This window comes from Mastigoproctus giganteus, chromosome 2 (genome assembly GCF_048544385.1).
Source record: "Mastigoproctus giganteus isolate SK-2022 chromosome 2, ASM4854438v1, whole genome shotgun sequence".
Classification (NCBI taxonomy): domain Eukaryota; kingdom Metazoa; phylum Arthropoda; class Arachnida; order Uropygi; family Thelyphonidae; genus Mastigoproctus; species Mastigoproctus giganteus.
In genome coordinates this window covers 38,541,732-38,565,779 of record NC_143576.1, presented here as the reverse complement: position 1 = coordinate 38,565,779, position 24,048 = coordinate 38,541,732, and the positions used below count along the sequence as shown (strand labels likewise).

Sequence of the window (24,048 nt, the reverse complement as noted above, 5' to 3'; positions counted from 1 at the left end):
AGTTATCCATAAGAAAGCCTACAGCTTTCTTATCCAGGAGACTCAATTCAGCTAATGAAAAGTAATAAATCTTGAAAGAGAAACCTTATCAATTATTTACCCATTAAGGAAAATGAAATTTCTGTTTAATGGAGAGAACATCTATGTTTACTCAGACCACACACTGGCAAAAAAAAAAAAAAAAAAGAAAGAAGTTGGAACTTCTTGTCTTGAGAGGAACAGAGAGAGCAATCTTAAGATGTATCACCACCTTGTCATTGATAGGACAACCAGATCTTGAGAGCACTGTTACTGGCATACCAGAATTGAAAACATGAGTCTCTCAAATGTGTGAACTAGTCACACTCAAAACTGAACTAAGACATTGCTGGGACAGTTGTTTCAAAACAAATGTCCCACATTTTTAAATGTGTGGCAAATTCAACTACTGGATGATGTCATGCGATTTAAAGAGATATTAGCAACTTAGGCTGCACCATGGATAATGATATTTGTCTGAGTTGGACATGAAACTAAGCTTAACTCAGAGTTCTTGGCAGTGATCTTTGGAGGGAGCAGAATGTCTCCCATGACAATACCAAAGCAGTAATGTTCTTTAATATCTGTATAAATTTAATTTCTTAATTAATATCCCCTTCAAGCTTATATTATTATTCTACTTATAAATTTTGTGCTGATTACAATCATATTTTACATTTCCAGCCAACTTATGACCAACTCACAGAAAACTTACCTCTCCAATGAAATTGTAGTTTCTTGCATTCAGAAGTCCAACGAGAGTAGTATATATGGTAACTTTCTCTGGCATTTTTCTTACACTGAAATATAAAGGATTTTATTCATTACTTTTTTTCTTAACAAATGAACCAAAGCCATTTTTTGCTTCACAACACACACACACACACACACACACACACACACACACACACACACACACACACACACACACACACACACACACACACACACACACAGGGAGGGGCCTTGCACCTCCCTGTAATCAGTGTGGTTCACCTTCCACACGTTATGGACATATTTCATTGAAAATTTTTGCAACTCACTACACTCAATAATAACAGCAAAATGATGCTTCCAATTTTTACCATTGGCATAAGAGGAAGCTTCCATTCCTCCATGCAGCATATCATCCCTTGGGCCATTTAAAAACAATTACAAATTGGTACATGGCTTTTTAATTTCAAACCTGACTAAATGCAGAATAACTCTGATATACCAGGCTTTAGTATACTACAATTTCAAATACATGTATATTTCAATGGATAACTCATTCTTATTTCACAGGAAAAATGTTTTGTTTACTTTTTGTGAGTTTCTGTGTTCAATTACTATATCAGTGATACATTTTTTTTTTTTTTTCACCTCTAATTGAGGTGAAATGAGTAAAAAAACTGAAGGTACTCATTATTACTCTGGGGTAAGTCTTGTTATATATTTTAATTTAATTGCCTGATTGGATAATATGCCACATAAGGGAATACATTAGCTCGGTGGTCTGCAGTTGGAAACCACTGCATTAACTAGTTCTCTTTCTGTGAGGTATGAGGGTTCTCTGTTGTCAGTGTGGATTGCAAAATTTATGTTTGCCACAAACTGCATTAATTTTTATATTCCTTTTTTGAGATATGATTACACTGGCATTACAGTATACAGTCAGTCCTCGTATAACATGTGTTTACACTGCACGAATTGGATCATACACGATTTATAAATAGGGGAACGATATTGTTAACACGAACCGAATTCGCTTATACACAATTCGCCTCTGTGTTTACAAGAAATGGCAGTCGAACATGGAATCACCTCAGAACACAACACAATAGGGATGAAGAGAAGATTTTGAAAATTTATGTTTTTTTATATCAGTGAAGGGGAAACACATTTCACCATAATAAGGTAAAAACCCACACAATTCCAGCTATCGATATTATCACAAATGCAATCAGATCGAGTTTATAACAGATTCCACTAGCACAAACACCACTGGAAATTGTTTTATTGTTTTATGGTAGTAAGCCCCAGAAATGTGCCTTAGAAAAATGTGAGATTTTAATAGTGTATCTCTCTGCCTTTACGGTGTTGTTTATTCAGTTGCTACATGCGCACAGCTTTGTTTATGTGTATCAAGCGGGCCTCCTCATTTTGTAATTGTGCTTTATTCCCTAAAAATGAGTAAAATACTTAAAACGTATGAAAAGGAAGCGTCCTGGCGAAGACACTGCAGATTCAGAGAGAAAAAGAAAAACAATATTGATAAACAGAGGCGGACTGGATCAAAAATTCTTATCCGGGAAAATTTGTAGTGGCCTTATACTATGGTTTATGGCCAAAATCACACCAGCCTCGGGCCCACCGGTAAGGCTTACGGCCAGTCTGCCTCTGTCGATAGAGAAAAAATATGAAATTATGAAACGCTCTGAGCGAAATGAAAGACCACGTGATATTGCATGTGCTACAGGCCTAAATGAGGCAATGCAGAGAATTAGAAAGATGCATAAAAACTTTCATAACAGGAACAACTCAAAGTGTAATTAAAATCCACTAGATCAGGACTGTTGATGATCCTGCTCAGATAGCAAACAAACTGAATGAGTATTTTGTATCTACATTCACACATGAGGAGTTATTAAGGTTTGAAAATGGCAGAAGGTTATCAAATTGTAACAGGGTGCTTAATGATTTTGTAATAACCGAGAGCAAAGTGGAGGAGAAACTGGTGAAGTTAAACATAAGAAAGGCACCTGGGGTGGATGGGATCTATCCAGTTATATTAAAGGTGGCAAAGCAACTAAGCAAACCCTAAGCCATAATTATGAGGGCATCCCTGGACTCAAGTGAGGTCCCCATGGACTGGAGATGTGCAAATGTATCCCCAATTCACAAAGTGGGATCGAAGGGTGACACGAGTAATTGTTTGTTTGTTATTTGGTTTTTAGGAGCATTAGCAACTAAGGCCATATTGCTCCAGGAATATGCGGTGGTCATTCCCTTGACCTTTCCGCATCCTCCTCCGTATTTGGTGGTGACTGGCTCGAACCCCGGTCTAATCAAGAAGGGTGTGCTACGCACTGCTGCTCCTTCCCACCTGGCTACGGAGACGCCCACACGAGTAATTACAGACCAATTAGTTTAACTTCTGTTCAGGGTAAAATAATGGAGTCGCTGGTTAAAGATGTATTGCAGGATCATCTACACAAGACTGAAGCAATAATTCAGACACAGCATGGGTTTGTTAAGGGAAAGTCTTGTCTGACAAATTTGATAGGATATTATGATGTGGTTACAAAGGAACTGGATGCAAAAAATAATTTTGATATCATATATTTGGATTTCAGGAAAGCTTTTGACACTGTTGCGCATGGAAAACTATTGTACAAATTGGAGCAGAATGGTATTAAGGGTAAGCTGATACAATGGATAAAAGGATGGTGAGTGGGAGAAGACAGAGGGTGGTAATCAATGGGTGCTGCTCTTAGTGGACTAATGTTATTAGTGGAGTCCCACAAGGTTCGGTGTTGGGTCCACTGTTGTTTTGTATATTTATCAATGATATTGATGAAGGTATATTAGGCTTAGTATCGAAGTTTGCAGATGATACAAAGGTTGGCAGGGTTGTTAATAACAGTAATGGCAGTGTGCTACTGCAACAGGATCTAGAAAATTTGGGCAGATGGGCTAAGAAGCGGCAACTGAAGTTTAACCTTGACAAATGCATATGGGTAGAAGTAACCCCATATGCATTTGTTACTTCTACCCATACTGCATATGGGTAGAAGTAACCCCAGAGAAATGTACCAACTGTGTGGTACTACACTTAAGGTGGTAGAAAATGAAAAAAACCTGGGAGTAATTGTGCAGTCAGATATGACATTTTCTGAACAATACAGACAGGCTGCCAGGGCAGGTCATGGGGTTTTGTCAATGATATATAGGAATTTTGCTAGAAGGGAAAAGGAGGTGATTATCCCTCTGTATAAGGCAATGGTCAGGCCACACCTTGAGTACTGCGTACAGGTCTGGAGGCCTCATTTTAAGAAGGATGTAGAGAAGGCCAACAAGATTGGTGAGGGGAATGAAGGGATTCTCTTACCAAGAGAGGCTTAAGTTCTGCAAATTGCAGGGGCTAGAGACTAGGCACGTGTTCGGTGATCTGATTGAGGTGTATAAGGACTTGAATGGGTTGAGCACACTGAATTCTGATGGGATCCTTCCACTTTTTCAGATTACGAACCTTAGGGGGCATAAATTCAAATTAAGAAAAGACAGAGGTAGAATAGATGTGCGGAAATTTGCCTTTAGCCAGTGAGTAGTTAATTGCTGAAAAAAACTTTCACCTGTAGTTGTGAAAGTTGATTGGTTAAATAAATTTAAGAAGGAACTGGGCAGGCATTTGAAGGGAATGGTGTTATTTTTTTTTATTTTATTTTTTTTTTTGACTGATGCTGCATAAGCTCATACACTTGCTTTCTTGCATCACATGCCACTACTACTACTACTACTACTAAGAATTGGAAGAGATGGAACGGCTGTCATCTGTTTCGATAGAAAATCAAACAAAAAACAAGTTTGCTTACGATAGAAACAAAAGCATTAGCAATATTTTATTACGTAATAGTCGTAATAAAATACTCACATATTTTATTACGATAATTTATTGTGTTTGGTAATGTTTTGGTTGCAAATGTGTGTTCAATCTTGGGTGGTCGGCACATAACCCTATTTTTCCCATAGGGCCTGTTGTTTATATTGCATGATTTTGCATTGCACGAGGGTTTCTAGGAACACAGGTATCGTGCTATACGAGTACTGACTGTATTCAGTTATAAATTTTTGCTTTGTAAACAACAGCATGCGACATTCATTCAAAGCTATGAAATCACATGTAAAATGACAAAAACTGCTAAAGTTGATAATACAAAGTGTGCCCTTGCATACATTAATCACATAAGGAAGGGGGGGTTAGACAAAAATAATTTTTTTTTTCTGTAATGTAATGGGAATGCATCTTCTAAATTAAAATTTGACATTGAAATTGTTGGTTAAATTTCAAAGTTAGTTAATACACTTCCACGACCACCAGGTCAGTGAAGTTCACAATAAATCATCAATACAAATGTTAATCGTATTTAGTAGTCACAGGCTTGAACCCTGGTCCATTCAAAGAGCACATGCTACTGCACTCACACTCCTAACCACTCAGCATTGCAGTTGTTAGTCGGAAATCCCTCTCAAAACTTGGTTCGAGTTTTAAAAGGGATTTCAGGACCACTGACCAAGTCTGTTAGGATTAATATGTCATATACAATTTATTTATTGAAAGAAGCTTATAACAATTACATCTTGACATCGATGGTTCGACTGTTGATGATCCTGCTCAGATAGCAAACAAACTGAATGAGTATTTTGCATCTACATTCACACGTGAGGAATTATTAAGGTTTGAAAATGGCAGAAGGTTATCAAATTGTAGCAGGGTGCTTAATGATCTTGTAATAACTGAGAACAAAGTGGAAGAGAAATTGTTGAAGTTAAACGTAAGAAAAGCACCTGGGGTGGATGGGATCTATCCAGTTATATTAAAGGAGGCGGCAAGGCAACTAAGCAAACCCTTAGCCATAATTATGAGAGCATCCTTGGACTCAGGGGAGGTTCCCATGGACTGGAGATGTGCAAATGTATCCCCAATTCACAAAGGGGGATCGAAGGGTGACACGAGTAATTACAGACCAGTTAGTTTAACTTCTGTTCCGGGTAAAATAATGGAGTCGCTGGTTAAAGATGCATTGCAGGATCATCTACACAAGACTGCAGCAATAATTCAGACACAGCATGGGTTTGTTAAGGGAAAGTCTTGTCTGACAAATTTGATAGGATATTATGATGTGGTTACAAAGGAACTGGATGCAAAAAACAATTTTGATATCATATATTTGGATTTCAGGAAAGCTTTTGACACTGTCGCGCATGGAAGACTATTGTACAAATTGGAGCAGAATGGTATTAAGGGTAAGTTGCTACAATGGATAAAAGGATGGTTAAGTGCGAGAAGACAGAGGGTGGTAATCAATGGGTGCTGCTCCTCGTGGACTAATGTTATTAGTGGAGTCCCATAGGGTTCAGTGTTGGGTCCACTGTTGTTTTGTGTATTTATCAATGATATTGATGAAGGTATATCAGGCTTAATGTCGAAGTTTGCAGATGATACAAAGGTTGGCAGGGTTGTTAATGACAGTAATGGCAGTCTGCTACTGCAACAGGATCTAGATAATTTGGGCAGATGGGCTAAGAAGTGGCAACTGAAGTTTAACCTTGACAAATGCAAAGTACTGCATATGGGTAGAAATAACCCCAGAGAAACGTACCAACTGTGTGGTACTACACTTAAGGTGGTAGAAAATTAAAAAGATCTGGGAGTAATTGTGCAGTCAGATATGAAGTTCTCTGAGCAATGCAGACAGGCGGCCAGGGCAGGTCATGGGGTTTTGTCAATGATATATAGGAATTTTGCTAGCAGGGAAAAGGAGGTGATTATCCCTTCATTCCCCTCACCAATCTTGTTGCCCTTCTCTGTACCTGCTCAAGTAAATCTACATCCTTCCTAAAATGAGGTCTCCAGACCTGTACGCAGTACTCAAGGCGTGGCCTGACCATCGCCTTGAGTACTGCGTACAGGTCTGGAGACCTCATTTTAGGAAGGATGTAGATTTACTTGAGCAGGTACAGAGAAGGGCAACAAGATTGGTGAGGGGAATGAAGGGATCCTCTTACCAAGAGAGGCTTAAGTTCTGCAAATTGCAGTGGCTGGAGACTAGGCACCTGTGTGGTGATCTGATTGAGGTATATAAGGCCTTGAATGGATTGAGCACGCTGAATTCTGATGGGATCCTTCCGCTTGTTCAGATTACGAACCTAAGGGGCATAAATTCAAATTAAGAAAAGACAGATGTAGAATAGATGTGCGGAAATTTGCCTTTAGCCAGCGGGTGGTTAATTGCTGGAACAAACTTCCATCTGTCGTTGTGGAAGTTGATAGCTTGAATAAATTTAAGGAGGAACTGGACAGGCATTTGGAGGGAATGGTGCGATTTTTTTTTTTTTTTTGGCTGATGCTGCATAAGCTCATACATTTGCTTTCTTGCATCACATGCCACTACTACTACTATCTTCCTGAAAAGAAGTGCAATATTGAATGCTGACACATTTCATTCCATAATTAAGCTTTGAGGAGATTTAAATGGGAAATAAATTTCGTTTGTGTTCACTATTTAAACAAAAATAACTAATAAGTAAGAATATCACCCTTCATAAAAGAGTTCTCTTTTGGTCATTGTTATTTCTCCCCACTTTCATCCAATAAATATAAAGTTCAGTCAGGTAACAAGTGCTCTTACCACAGAAGAATTTCTGCAGCCACAGTGTCACACAGCAATTACCTCTACCTACACCCAGTGATGATATTCAAATTATTTAACAACCAGTACTCTAAGATAAAATTATGTATAGGGAATGCAGGTAATCAAAAATAAGAAAAACAATCTATAATGGCAAGAAAAAGAAACAAATTTTAATTAACATAAATAATATTGAAATAAACAATTTTTAGTCAACAATGTTGTACAACACATTATTCTAATAATTTCCAAATCAATGACTGGGTTTGGGAAATTGTTTTTGATGCCTTTTCTTTGACACGATTATCGCTTGCTAGATGATATCCCTGCCTGAGCCATGATTTGACATAAGGAATTACATCAAATTCTTCCAGCGATTTTCCCATTAAATTGATGGTCATTAGGTGACTTGTTGTTTTCATAGTAAGAGAATTTCATTTATTCTCAATAATATTATTCATGGTACTAAAGCCTCTTTCAGCTTCTATAATGAACTTGATTATACATTCACTGGCCAAAAAATCAGAAACCTTTATTCAACATCTAGTAGGACTACCTTTTGCCAAATTACAGTACATACACATCATGGTATGGATTCCACCAGATGTTTGAGCGAGCCTAGCTACAGATTTCACTATTCTTCCATCAGGATATTTATCACATGCAGCACTGTGGTGACAGAACTGCAAACCCAAACTACCCTTTCCAAACATATTCCAGACAGCCTCAACTGAATTCAGATCTGGAGAATTGAGAATTATGACAGATGCTGGAAATCTTGAGAATGTTCCTCAAACCAATCAGATACAATTTTTGCAAAGTGGATAGCTGTGTTGTCATCTTGAAAGAATCCATTGCAATCTGGGTAAAAATGAAGCACTGCAGGGCAAAGTTGGTCTAACACAACAGAAAATTATGCACCAGAGATAACACAACCTTCTAATGATATAAGCAGACCAACAGAACATACCTCATACTGTGATAATGCCTTCAGCTGCTTGATTGGTGGGCATGAGACAGTCTGGATGCATGCATGCAAACTAACCCACCCTACCATTTGTGGAAAAAAAGTGTAAGTCAAAACTCAAACTCATTTTATTTCATCAGATTAAGGCTACCTAAAAAGGGAAACTATAGGAAATTGTGGAATTGGTGAAAGAAATGAAAGAGGTGAAAGACATGGAATTTGCAGAGTCCCAAGCAATGTCAGTAAAAAACACTTTTTTCAAGAAAATCAGCAGCCATGAGCAGTAATACAGAAATATAAATGATACTGAAACTGCAGAATAGCAATAATGTACTTATAAATAGCAGAGAAGGCATAATTCCAATTATAGAAGACTACTATAGAGAATTATACAAGGAGCAAGGGAATGATGACAGCAGTGGGGAAGATGGATCACAAATTAGTAACACATACGACATACCCGGTATACTTCTTGATGAGGTAGAACATGCGTTGAAGAAAATGAAGAATCAGAAAGCCCCGGGGGAAGATGAAGTTACTGTAGAATTGTTAAAATTGGGAGAAGAGACATGACACAAAAACTGGCAAGACTGTTCACAAAATGCATTAGAAAAGGTGTGATGCCTAAGGAGTGGAATAATGCAATCATAGTTTTGCTGTATAAGAAAGAAGATAAATCATAAATCAGAAATTATAGCTTGTTATCCCACATCTACAAGTTGTTCACAAGGGTCATTGCTAACAGATTAGAAAGAATACTTGATGAGAATCAACTGAAAGAGCAAGCTGGCTTTAAGACAGGATTCTCAATTAAGGATCACCTTTGCGTAATATCACAGCTAATGGAGAAACCAAATGAATATAAAACATCATTATGCCTGGCATTTGTGGATTATGAAAAGGCATTTGACTCCACACAGCATAAGGCAATATTTCGGGCACTGGAAAGACAAGGCATAGATACCCCATATATTATGATTTTGAAGAAAATATATGAGAACGCTACCTCCTTTATTAGACAAAACAAAGACAGTAGCAAATTTAAAATTGAGAAAGGAGTTTGACAAGGGGAGACAATATCTCTGAAGTTGTTTACTGCAGAAAATCAGGAAGCTTTTAGAAGATTAGACTGGTTGCAGAAAGGAGTCAATGTTAATCATTATTATTATTTATTATTATTATTAGTCATATGGTGGAAGGAAGCTTGAGGCTTATGCTGCACCAGCCAAAAAAAATTTCCCAATTTACCCTGAGAGAGAGAGAGAAATCACCAAGAAAGAGAAGAATAATGTTATCCAGCTCAGAATCCTGGATGTGCCAAGCCCATACTAACCAGATGCAAGTAAGAATGGAGAGTATCTAAATCATTTACAATTTGCAGATGACATTGTGATCACAAGCCACGATCCCAAATAATTAAGAGAGAGATCTTAATCAGTTATGCAGAGTTAGTAAAGATTTCGGACTAAAGATGAATATGGCTAAAACAAAAGTAAAGATGAACAAGCATGCCACTGAAATCCTCGGAAAATAGGTGGCACGACCTGCCAGAGTACTTAAATAATCTACTGGGTGCCTGACCTGCCTCCTTGTGGCAAAGTGTGGGCGACGGTGGGTCCCAATAGGGGCCCAACGGCTAAATGGTCAGAGAAACAACAGAACATAACACTACACAACAAACCACTCCCCACACACTTTTTAAATCTCTGGCTTACAGAGATTTAAAAAGTTGGTTGCGAGTAGAAAGAGAAATCGACATTATTGTTGATTTCTCTTTCTACTCGCGATCAACTGTATGCACAAACAAAACAAACACATAAATCAACAGTTGGTATAGCACATAAAGCATAGATGTAAACATATCAATGTTTACATCTATGCTTTACGTGCTATAGCGACAGGTCAACTCTCACTAACTAAAATATTTCTGAAATGTTTTTTCCTTTGGTTGTAAAATTATTTATTTCTACCTGCTATTCTTAATCAGAGATTAAGGTATTTGTAAGACTCTGACTTACAGGATTATTTTCGGTAACATAAAGGGTAGCGTCCTGTTTGATTTTACCGCACGGGACTTCTCAGAATAAAACACTAATTGTTACTGGCTTTCCACCACTCAACATTATTTCCAGATGGAATAGTGACAGGTACTTTCTATTCATTTAAAGCAGAAAACATTCTCCACTACCATACTGTAATAGATTACTTTCCATTCAATAAAGGATTAGTATTGTTTGATTTTACTAATGTTCATGCGAAGACACCAGTTTTCAAAGTTTGTAACGCAGCTTAGAAATATTATCAATAGAAATATTTTCTCAATTTCACTAGATCAAATGTACATCCAGAAAACATGCTGTACCAATATTGTTCCCTAAATACAATTAAAATAAAACAACTATTTTTTATCAAATGCTCATTGCAGAGTTATCAGTTTATGCCATTTCCAGTGTGGCTTCCAATAAACGAATTTCCTTGATTATGTGTTGGTAGATGCAATACACATTGAAGAAAGGAAGTGCTATTCCTAATTCATAAAGATTAAGCATGATAAATATAATAAATTTAATTAATTATTAAATAAATTATATAATCACCAAGTATCACACAGCGTCCTCAAAATTGTTGTTTTATTACTATGAAGATCAGCTTCCAATACTGATGCAAGCCCTTCTAAGTTACTTTCAAGAGATGATGTGCTCTGCAAAGAATCATTAAATACTAAATTTCAAGTCATAGCAAGAAAAGAAAATATGATGACAGAAATGCATAATGTGTCAAATGACAATTACAATAATAATAATTTATTTACCTCTATTTTATGTTACTTTTTTGGGAGATAACAGCAAAAAGGGAGGGAGAACACATAAGCCAATGGCTTTTTAGGGGGTGTTCCCTTAAAAAATTATGAATATACAATTGAAAAATGTACAGTTCTGAAATTGTACAGGTAATGTTCAACAGCAAAGACATACCGTATTTCCCCATGTATAAGACGCACCTTAATTTTGGGGCCGAAATTTGAAAAAAAAAAAAATGTATTACATAAAGTTATTGAACTCAAGTTTTGTTCATCATAAAATTCATATAACTCCTCATCACTGTCAAAACTCCTATCCATTAGCTTGTCCTCATCTGTGTCTGATGACAAATCACTGTCTTCATATATTGCCTCGTCCTCAGTTCCATCAATGGCATTTGAAATGCCACTTCTTAAATGACTTGACAATGATCTCAATCTTAATATTACCCCAGGATCTTTTCACCCAGGTACAAACTTCTCCTATAGTTGGTTTCTTCACTCTTCCTGCTGGTATCAAATTGTCCCTAGAAGACTTCGTCCATTGGTTCCATTTGTCTCTCATGGCAGCTTTGAAGGGTTTGTTAATGCTGACATCAAGTGGTTGGAGCTGGGATGTCAAGCCTCCAGGCATGACGGCAAGTTTTGTTTTTTGCTCTGCAGCAATCTTCTTTGTGTTTTTTGTTATGTGTGCCCTGAACTGATCAAGCACCAATAGGGCAGGTTTGCGTAAGAGCCCACCTGGTCTCCTGCTCCAAACGTTCTCAAACCAGATCTTCATCCCATCCTGATCCATCCAACCCTTGTCATGAACGTGGACAATCACTCCTTGAGAAATGTCTTCTTTTGACATTGTTTTGCATTTGAAAATCAGCATAGGAGGCATCTTGGTTCCATTGGCACAATAAGCTAGAACAACTGTATAATGGCTCTTTTCATGTCCATCTTCATAGTTACAGTTTTCACCCCCTTCTTATCAACAGATCTGTTACTTGGGACATAGTTACTTGCTGCATAAGCTCATACACTTGCTTTCTTGCATCACATGCCACTACTACTATTACATCAAATTGAAGGGGGACTTCGTCCATATTTGCAATCTGTCCCAACACAAACTGATGTCTTCCAACATTGAATGACAAAATGATGAAATTCAAGGACCTTCTGCTCATAGCTTTCAGGCATCTTTTGGGCAAGTCTGGTGCGTGTACACATGCTTAGTCCATTATGTTTCATGAACCTGAAGCACCAATTGTGTCCTCCTTTGAAATCAGTAACTTCTTTTTCATCAGCAATTCTTCTTGCCTCATGCTGAACCATCTTTGTGGACACAGGAATTCCAATTGCCCTTTGCTCTTCAATCCAATCTTCAATTCCCTCTCTAAATCAGGCCATTTTGCTGACTTGCCTCTCATGGCCTTCTTCTGCCATGACATTTTCAGTAGGGTTTCTTCTTCCCGTAGCCAGTCTCGGATTGTTTTCTCAGTTGGAGGAGGACCAAACTTACGTTCAGCAGCACGATTTCCATTCACTTTTGCAAACTGGATCACTTTTAACTTGAATTCAGTACTGTTCAAAAATCTTTTCTTCGACATTTCTGGGCAGAACGTGGCAAAACGTAACCTAATATACCGGTAACAAGTGCGAAACAATGAGCGCAAAGACAACAAGTGCGAAATGCAAGTAAAAAAATCTACAACCACTGTATAAGACGCACCTAGTTTTTAGACCCCACATTTTTCGAAAAAAGGTGCGTCTTATACATGGGAAAATACGGTAAATAAACTTGAGTTTTTTTGTAGATTTCTTTACAGAAGACTTCGAAAAGCATCACTACTTATAACATCATTGTGAACATTTTTACAATTAAATGAGGAGAGAAAAGAAAAATTATGAGATACATGCACAGAAATTCACAAACTATTTGCCAACTGCTTCCTTTAACATTTGGACATTATTTCCATGTTGGTGTTTTTAAAATCCAGGAGTTGAGTGGAAGGTAATTTGAATCATCCCTGGTGATGTGTTCAATTAGTAGTTTCTTGAATTGATTTAGTGAAGTGTCATTTTTGATTTTTGCACGAAGTTTGTTCCAGGTTTAAGTGCCTCTGTATTTTATACTTTTCTGACCTATGGCTTTTCTGAAAAGCGGAATCTTCAGGTTGGCTTCATTTCTTAGATTGTATGATATTTCTTCTTCGTCTATTGTTATGAAAAATGATCTGAAGAGAGGGGGAAAGTCTGCTGTCTTCATAGCATTGTAAACAAGGATCGCCTTGGCTTTCTGCAATAGCTGGTAGATGCTTAGTAGTCTCAATTCCTTGTATCTCGAACTAACCGATGCATTCCAGGGAAGGCCCAAAATTGAACGAACGCATCAATTGAGAATGGAGTTGATTCTCGCAAAGGTTTTCTTGGCTGGTGGTACCCCATGAGATGATTCCATAGGTGAGGTGCAGCTGAATTAAAGAAAAGAATACTTATCTGAGAAGAGAAGGAGACACCCAGGCAGAGGCCCTGGCGAGTATTCCCGCTAGTGACGAAGTTTTCTTTTGTAGGGTTATCATTTGTTTTGCCCAACTTAGCTTATCATCTAGCCAGATTCTGAGAAACTTTGTTCACCCTTTCAAGTTGTTTTTCTTTGTATGTTACGTCTAAATCAATATTTAGTGGTTTGTTTTTCGTTCTAAACACCATATATTTTGATTTTTCTGGATTCAGTATAAGCTGATTCTTTTGAAGCCAATTATGCACCACAGAAAGCAAGGCAGAGATTTTGAGTTGAAGCTCATTAGGGTCTTTATCTGTGATTAGGATGGAAATATCATCGGCATACGCTACTAGGTGAGAAGATGGAAGAAGAGAGAAATTCATCGATGTAAAGAGCAAATAGGATAGGTCCAAGAAGTGAGCCTTGATGTACTCCCCTGAAGAAATAGATGTCGGAGTATGATTGATTTGTTCTTACGACAAATGGCCGATCGGTAAGGTAGTCTTCAAGGAGGTTAATTTTCCCTCTCAAGCCAAGGTTATTGAGTTTGTTAAGTAGAATAGTATGGTTTATGCAATCAAAAGCTTTAGATAAGTCAAGAAACAGTGCTATAGCATAGTGACCTTTTTCAAGACTATCAATGATCCTTTGAGCAGAAGTCAACAATTGCAAGATCAGTGGATCTTTTAGAGCGATAAGCATACTGTTGTTGATGGATGAGCTGATTTTCTTCAAGAAACCCATGAGTCTGCCATGAAGAATTTTTTCGAAGAATTTTGCAAAAACTGAGAGTAGAGCTATTGGGCGAAAGTTGATAGAGTTACAACGGTTTCCCTTTGGAACAGGGATGATTATTGCTTTTTTGAATTGAAAAGGGAATTTACCAGATTGAAAGGAGAGATTGAATATATACTTCAGTGGTGTAAGAATTGAATTAAGGACCTTTTTCAGCAGAGACGGAGATATTTCATCAAAGCCAAGGGCTCCCTTTTCTTTCAATTGATTCCCTGCTTCTAAAATCTCTTGATCGGAGAGAGGAACGAGAAAAATAGTTTTCGATTGAGTACTTGGCAGATTCTCTCACCCACTTGACTTCCACACTCAAAACTTTTAGGAGGGGCAGAAGAGGAATACTTCCACTGTTTTGATTCTTTTCTTCAGGATCAAAGTGGTGTACCATGTTTTGTCCATAGTGCCATACAAGCTCAAAACTGAGCTCCATTAGCTTCAAAATGCTGCACAATCTCATGACCACACCTCACTCTTTCTTGCTTTTGATCTGCATTCAAAACTTTAGGGACTCACCCTCAAAGAAATTTTTTTTTTCATTTCTGAAACATTCACCACAATATTGTGAGCTCACTCGTGGGGGATGTTGAATGTTGTCTTGCATGATCAGGCCATGAATGACATTCACATTTGTAGGCATCAATGCGATAAGAGGCCACCCACTGTGGGGAGTATCTTCAACACTGTCACGTCCAAACTTAAATTCTGAAACCCAGTTTCTGACCATAGCATATGAAGGATAAGATTATAAATGACACTCAATAAACTTTTCCCACTCACAATTTTCAGCAAGAGGTGGTTGTGAATTCACTGGGTTTCACTAATCACAACTGACAGCTGGACATCTCACACTTCAGCCTACATGTTATTAGTGTGACCTTCAGGGTTTGGCACTGAGTCCACTGTTGTTTTCAATATTTATCAATGATACTGATGAAGGCATGTCAAGCTTAATGTCTAAGTTTGCAGATGATACATAGGTTGGCAGGGTGGTTAATGACAATAACTAAGGTAAGCTACTGCAAAAAAGATCTAGAAAAATGAGACCAACGGGCTGAGAAATGGCAGTTGAAGTTTAACATTGACAAATGCAAATTACTGCATACAGGTAACGATAAAGCCAGATTAAACAGTATCAGTACCACACATACTAACTGGTACTACACTCAGTATAATAGAAAAGTAATGGTAGTGCATTAAGATATGAAGTTCTCTGAGCAGTGCAGACAGCAGCCAAGACAACATTTTTCAATGAACTTCACTACAAGGACTTTACTAGCAGGGAAAAGGAAGTGATTATCCCTTTGTATAAGGACATGGTTAGGCCACATCTTGAGTACTATATAAAGATCTAGAGCAGAGCTTCCAATTCTCTAGAGTACATCTAGAGAACTGGAAATTCGTGCAATTTGTTACAGACTGGTAACGATTCTTCTGTTACCAGTCTGCAAAGACTTGTATTTTACAAAAGTACCAGTCTGCGACAAATTAGAAATAAAAGGAACTGCTCCTTCACCATAGTTAGATCCAGTGCTTCTGAAACTAACTATGGTCCTTCACCATAGTCAGTTTCAGAAGCACTGGTCTAGAGAACTCATTTTAGGAACGCAGATCTGCTGGAATGCGTGCATAGAAGGCCAATGAAATTAGTATTAGTAACGGCCACATGGCGCAAGAAAGCCTATGGCTTATGCTGCACCAGCCAAAAAAAAAAAAAAAAAATCCGAACAAAACAATGATAAAAACAAAAAATAAATAAATAAATAACTAAATAATAATAATTAATAAATAAAAAAAAATAAAATAAAATACAAATAAAAAGGAAATTAAACCTATCATCCTATGCGCTTCCCTTACCCGAAAGTACTATCCAGATGACCTTTGAATTTCCCCAAACTGTCGGCCTCTACCACCCATGAAGGCAACTTATTCCAGTAATTTATAACTCGCTGGCTAAAATAAAACTTCCTGCAGTCCAATCTAAACATTTTCCCCCGTAACTTGAATTTATGTCCCCTAGTTCTAGCATCATTTATAATCTTGAAAATTTTGTCCTCATTCATTTTACTGATGCCTCTCAGAGCCTTAAACACCTCAATCAAATCTCCTCTAAGGTGTCTAGTTTCCAAACTCTGCAACCCACATATTCGAAGTCTTTCTTCATAAGGACGCCCTTTTGCCGATCTCACCAGGCGAGTTACCCTTCTTTGCACCCTTTCAAGAAGCTCGATGTCTTTCTTTAGGTGCGGTCTCCATACTTGAACACAGTATTCCAAATGTGGTCTAACATAAGCCTTATATAATGGGATTATCACGTCCCTATCTCTACTTGCAAAAGTTCGATAGATCATCGATAGGACACCATGGGCCTTCCTTGCAACCTGTTTACAATGCTCACAGAACTTCATGTCTGACCGTATCGTAACACCCAAGTCCCTTTCCTCCAGTACTGGGTTTAGTTGAACTCCACCAAATGAATAAGTTTTTTTGGGATTACTGTTTCCCAGGTGTAATACCTTACACTTTGTTGGATTAAAGCACAGCTGCCATTTTTCTGACCATTCTTGAAGTCTATCTAGGTCTCTCTGAAGAAGCTCAGCTTGACAGTGATCATTAACTACTCTACCAATTTTAACATCATCTGCAAATTTAGACATCACGCCCTCTATCCCTTCATCAATGTCGTTTATGAAAATTAAAAACAACAGTGGTCCTAATACTGATCCTTGGGGAACCCCACTTCTTACATCAACCCAATCTGAGGAATAGCCATTTATCACAACCCTCTGCCTCCTACCCTGAAGCCATCCTTCTATCCATCTAAGGATTTTCCCAGTGATTCCAACCTGTTCCAGCTTATAAAGCAACCGCTCATGTGGGACTGAGTCAAAAGCTTTGCTGAAATCTAAATAAACAATGTCGAAATTATTCCCTAAATCCAGCTCGTGAGTGACCCTTTCGAAATAGCAAACCAGATTTGTTAAACATGATTTTCCCTTTACAAAACCATGCTGAGTATCCTTGAGCATTTCAATTCGATCCAAATGATCCTGAATTCCACCCTTGATCATTGCCTCCATGATTTTCCCTACTACTGAAGTCAGACTGACAGCTCGATAATTTCCAACTTCACTTTTAGAGCCACCCTTATGTATGGGAGATACATTTGCACTTTTCCAATCCAAGGGAATCTCCCCAGAGTCTAGTGATGCTCGCATAATTAGCCTCAATGGTTCAATGCACTCGCTTGCTGCCTCTCTTAAGATTATAGGGTATATTCCATCAACTCCAGGAGCCTTACTGGTCTGTAGGCTCGAAAGTTTTTTCATTAAATAATCTTGCGAAATTTCAGTATCATTAATTACATATTTTTGAACTTCGCTCCCACAATTTCCCATTGCCACAAAAGGCTTTTCATTTGTAAATATCGATGCAAAATAACTGTTGAGTTCATCTGCAACGGCAGCTGGTGTATTTATTACTATCCCCTTTCCCTTACGTAAAGGTCCGATCTGGTTTGTCCTGCTCTTCTTGGCATTTATATATGTGAAGAATTCTTTATCCCCCCTCTTTGCTCTGTTTGCTAGTGATTTCTCATAAACTGTCTTTGCCTGTCAAACCTTTTCTGTGGCTCTATTACAGATCACCTTGTAGCTGTTATAGGCTTCAGTACTTTTTATTGCTCTGTAACCTTTCCATGCCACCTTTTTCTGCTCAACTAATGTGGCAACTTCACTATTCATCCAACTTGGAACCCTTCTCGTGGAGTATTTTTTTAATGGTATATACGCATTCAAGGCATCTGTGATTAATGTTTTAAAAGCGTACCACAGTTCAATTGTATTCATTCTCAGCGCGATATCTACCCAGTTAATAGAGGCCATGTAGTACCTTAAGGCATCGTAATTTCCTTTTCTGAAATTAAAACCCATTCCTTTGCCTTTTACTTCTGCTACCTCTCTCGTCATCATCCACCGTAGAACTCCGTGATCACTTCCTGCTACTGGTTCCTCTACTATCAGCCCTGTTATGTCATCTGATTCATGTGTGATGATGAGGTCTAGGATATTCTTTTCTCTAGTACTTTCCCTGACATGTTGATACAAATAACAGTCATCTAGTTGATTTAAAAATTTTGTTCTGTCGAGTTTCCTTCCCATTTACTCCAATCAATTAGAGGCAAATTGAAATCACCCATAATAAGGCATTGACGCTTACTTGCCCATTCCATTTGCATGTAGAGGCTTTTGTCATAATCATAAATTGGTGAAGGAAACAAAAGAGTGCTCTTGCCAAGAAAGGCTTCAGTTCTGCAAATTGCAGCATCTGCAAAAGACTGCATTAGAGTTGTTTAAGGCCTTGAATGGATTGAGTAAGTTTGTTGTTGTTTGTTATTTGGTTTTTAGGAGCATTAGCAACTAAGGCCATATTGCTCCGGGGATATGCGGTGGTCATTCCCTGACCTTTCTGCATCCTCCGTATTTGGTGGTCACGGGCTCGAACCCCGGTCTAATCAAGAAGCGTGTGCTACGCACTGCTGCTCCTGCCCACCTGGCTACAGAGGCGCCGATTGAGTAAGTACAGGCAGTTCTCGTTTTACGAGTTTTTTTTCCCCAAGTATCAAGTATCGACAAAATCGAAAATATGAACATTAATTGCAAAAAACGAATGTTAAACATTCATAAATACCGCATTTCAAACCACGTGCGTAGCTAAAAAATACAGTGTACCCCGCTTTACGATATTAATCAGTTCCAGAGACACCATTGTATCGTTAAAATATCGTAATGTGAACTCAATAACACATTGTTTTTTGGTAATTTGTTTTAAGATCTCGGAAGTTGAAATTTTCGCTGTATAACTAAGCTATTTATTACTCTAAAATGTCATTTTTAAGGTCCCGAGCATGACCTTAAAGGCCATATAAAAGGTTGTGAGAATGGTTTGTAAATTGTATTAGTAACCAATTCAAATCATTAAAATGCACTACACTTACATCGTTATCCTATGTTCCGTTATAAGAATCAATTTTAATTGCCTTTGTGATATTTTTCTAAACCACATTTCTGGAGGTCACGACCATAAAACAATAAAAACAATTTGCACTTTCCGGTTTATTGGGCTTTTCTGTTACTGCAAGCAATTATAAACGGGCCGTCAACTCGATCTTCTTGCATCTGCGAAAATACCGATAGCTGGATATGTGTGGCTTTTTACGTTATTATAGTGAAATGTGTTTCCCCTTTACTGAAATCTTCAGTCGTATAAAAACATAAATAAATTTTCAGAATCTTCTCTTCAGTCCTTTTTTTTTTTTTTATGCTTCGTAAACTTGTTATTCCATGTGAAATGTGTTAGTTGCAATTTGTGTGTGCCGTTAAAAAATGCTTATGCATGCAATCGTGAAATTTATAATTAAAAGAGAAGATTATCTTGGAAACAAATGCCTCTTGAAACATTTCTGAAGAAGACGACTCCTTGTGCAACAAACCAACGAGTGCCGAGCCAATAATGAAGAATAAACATTCTTTAACATTTGTAAGTCATAAATATTTTCTCTATTATTATAATTTGTTTATTTCACAGGCTACGTTTTCATTTCTTTCAATAAATCAATCATTGTTTAAACATAAACTAATTGGCTAACTAATTTCATTGTTGAGAATGTAACCCCTACTTTTAACCTTGTCTATGGGATATAAATTCCTGCTTTATGAGTTTTCACTTTACGAGCTAGGAACGAATTAACTCGTAAATTCGAGAACTACCTGTATATGTCGATAGCATTCTTCCTCTTACTTAGACTACACATATGAGGGAATATTAATTCAAACTACGGAAGAATGGTTGCAGGATAGATGTGCAGAAATTTGCCTTCAGCCAGTGGGTGGCTGATTGTTGGAATAAACTTCCCTGTTGTTGTTGTGGAAATGGGTAGTTTGAATGCAATATTTTAGAATGTCTTGAGGAACAGCAACCCAAAAATAACTTACACACTTGGTGGGGTTGAACTAAAACAGAGTAGAAGAAGAAAGAGATTTTGGAGTTACGATTACACTCATATATGACGTTCTCCAAGCAGTGTAGACTGGTATCAAGGAAGGTCCATGGTGTCCTCTCGATGATTTACTGAACATTTGCTTGTAAAGACAGGAAGATCATAATATAAGGTGTATCTTTTAAATAATGAGACTGCACAAGCAGGCACTACACACCAAGAGCCACCTATGAAACAAAGGCACAATAGTTGACCTTGAACCATTCCCTATTTTTGTGGCAGGTCACATTCCAACACATTCATTCACTTTGAAGTGAGACTGCTTTTCATTACCTTGTGTTTTTGCAGTTTGCCAGAAAAATTACAGACAAAATAATTGAACAACGAATCAACGCCAAATTTTTAACAACACTAAAGAAAACACCAACTGAAAGTTATGAGTTGTTACGTCGAATTTAGGGGAAGATGCTATGTCGCGAACTCACATGTTCAAATGGCATAAAAGATATTTAGAAGGAAGAGAAAGGTGGACCAGGTAAGGACACTGATTATAAGTGATCGCCACTTAAACATTAGAATCACTGCATCAGAACTCAATATGGACAAAGAAACAGACAAATTTTAACTGAAAATTTAGACATGAGAAAAATGTGTCTGCCAAGATGGTGCCAAAAATTTGTATAAAGATCAAAGAATGAGAAGACTAGGTTTGAGAAGATGTTTTGGAAAAAAAAAAAAAAAAACTGATGCTCCAGTAATTATTTATGATGAAAGTTGGCTGTTCCAGTATGACCCAGAAACTAAAAGACAGTCACACTGCAATGGAGGACAAAACAATACCTACAGACCAGAAAAAAAAAAAAAAAAAAAAAAAAAAGAATGTCAAAATCAAAAATGAAAACCCTGCTTATTGTTTTCTTCTATATTAATGGAATTATTATGGCTGAATACATCCCACCAAATCATACTGTCAATCAAACATACTGCATTGAAGTTCTAACAAGATTGCATGAAAAAAAATTTGAAGGATGAGATCTGAATTGTGGAAGAATGGTTGGGTGCTCCATCAAGACAATGTTCCAGCACACAACACACTCTCTGTTCACCAGTTTCTGGCAAAAAAAAAAAAAAAAAAAAAATCCCTGTGTGTGAACATGTGCCCTACTCATCAGAACTAACCTCTTATGACTTCTCTTCCCTAAACTGAAGTGTACTTAAAGAACCCATTTCCACTGAACATTCAGAAAAAAATGACCGAAGTGTTTAAAGGGCTTACAGAAGATGAAGTCCAGAAATGTTTCTGTGCTTGAAAGCAACATATGGAACTGTGTATGCAAGTCCAAGACACTTATTTTGAAGAGGATATCTTGTAAAGTACAAAATATTTCATTATATTTACTTTGCTGCAGCAGTCCCATTATTTAATAGCCACACCTTGTACCTCTGTATAAGGCAATTGTAAGACCATGCTTGGAATACTGTGTCCAAGTATGCAGACTGTACTTTAAAAAAGACACTGAGCTTCTTGAAAGGTCCAAAGATGGGCAATGTGTCTGGTGCAATCAGCAAACCATTGGCCACATGATGAAAGACTTCAAATATGTGGGCTGCAGAGCTTGGAAACTAAACACCACCTAAGAAGAAATCTGAACACAAAGCTTGGAAACCAAGAAGAGATTTGAATGACATGTAAGGCTCTGAAAGGTGAAAGTAAAATGAACAAGGGTGAAATTTTCACTGTTGTGATTCCACAACAGTGAAAATCATGATGGGAAATGGGGGGGGGGGGTTTAGACTAGATTATAGTAAGTTTTCTTTCAGTCCAATAAGTATTGAAATAAGTTGTCTCCATGGGTGGTTGAAATAGTGGGAAAAATTCAGATCTCAGCTGGATATATATCTATGTGAGAAAGGAGTCAAATAGGTAGTTTATTATTATTTATTATTTTTTTGGTTAGTGTATTAAAAGCCCAGGGCTTTCTAGCACCATATGGTTAGTACTGAACAATGTAATGTTTTAAGAAGCACATTATAGTGTTTCCTGTGAGTGTTGTAATTCATTACAACTTATAATGCTCAACAGAATAATAAAGGATTTCATAAAAATTGCAGTGGGTATGTCAGTCAATTTTTAACATAGTGTGAGTTTTCTGAAGGAAGGCATTTACCACTGGCAATTCAGAAATAGCCCAATTACAGTATTGCTCAGTCCAATTGAAGAAACCAGACAAAGTGTTGATATATTAGTCAATTTTTAACATAGTGTGAGACTGCACAAGCAGTTTTCTGAAAGCATTTACCACTGGCAATCAGAAATAGCCCAATTATAGTATTGCTCAGTCCAATTGAAGAAACCGGATAAGGTGTTGAACAAACAACAAAGAATGACTTTTACATGATTATTTTTCACAGGTGGTACAGTAAAACATCTTTCAAACAGTGGAAGTAAATGCTGTGGTTATACACAGTACTGAATCCTATCACAGTTACCACAAAACTAATGCAACCGATTAATCCTATAATCACACATATACAAGGCAAGATTTGATTCAGCTGAATACTAAGATTTTCTAATATTCAAAGTAAAATAAAATCATAAACATAAGAAACAAAGCAATATTCACCCCCAGCAGTAGAAAAACGAACATTATCCTGTAGAGATAGGGCAGTCATAACCCCCACTGTATAAGACAAGTGTAAGACCACACTTGGAATACAGTGTTCAAGTATGGAGACCTCATCTGAAAAAAGACATTGAGCTTTTTGACAGGGCCCAAAGAGATGGGCAACGCAAATAGTGAGATCAGCAGAAGGACGACCATATGAGGAAAGACTTTGATTATGTGGGCCACAGGGCTTGGCAACCAGGTACCTCAGGGGATGACCTGATTGAGGTTCACAAGGCTCTGAGAGGGATTAGTAAAATGAATGAAGGTGGAATTCTCAATGTTAAAAAGAATTCCAGAACTAGGGGTCATAAATTCAAACTACACAAAGAGATTTAGATTAGATTGTAGGAAGATTTATTGATGGAACAAGCTGGCCTCACAGGTAGTTGAGGCTGACAGTTTGAATACATTCAAAGGTCAACTGGATAGTTATCTGTCTGGGTGGGGGAAAAAGCACATAATTTGTATTTTCTTATCTACTTGGTTTTTTTTTTTTTTGCCAGGGCAGCAAAAGCCTGTGGCTTCCTTGACTATATGGCAATACTATTGCTAAAAACAACTCTCCACTAGACACAATGGCTATTTTTGTGCTGTAAAGTGTCCAATAACAACAACCACCAACCCACACAAGAAGGTGCATGCTCACATCCATCAGAGGAAGAGTGCTACTTCCACAATAAACAAAATTTAAAAATAATGATGGGGAATTCACAAGCATCAACCCCTTTTGAATGATACTTATGGGTTCCCTGCACGCACACACACGCACACACACCAACACTTGTGAACTCCAAAAGGATGGTATTTCAATCATTGACTGCTATCCAGTCAAAGGTCAACAGAAGTCACTATACAAACCAAACACAAAATGAAAAACAATGTAGCATAATCAAAGTTAAGATAAATAAATGTAACAAACCAAATG

General features: G+C 37.5%; 1 protein-coding gene across 1 annotated transcript in view; it reads right to left on the bottom strand.

Moving 5' to 3' along the window:
• The window catches only part of Cbp80 (Nuclear cap-binding protein subunit 1), a 393,330-nt gene that overhangs the window by 353,906 nt on the left and 15,376 nt on the right, over positions 1-24,048 (bottom strand). The window contains exons 3-4 of the mRNA XM_090368459.1: positions 10,974-11,077; positions 734-818 (exon numbers count right to left, since the gene is read on the bottom strand). Coding sequence (XP_090224585.1) covers positions 734-818; positions 10,974-11,077 — 189 coding nt within the window. The remainder of the gene's footprint in view (positions 1-733; positions 819-10,973; positions 11,078-24,048) is intronic.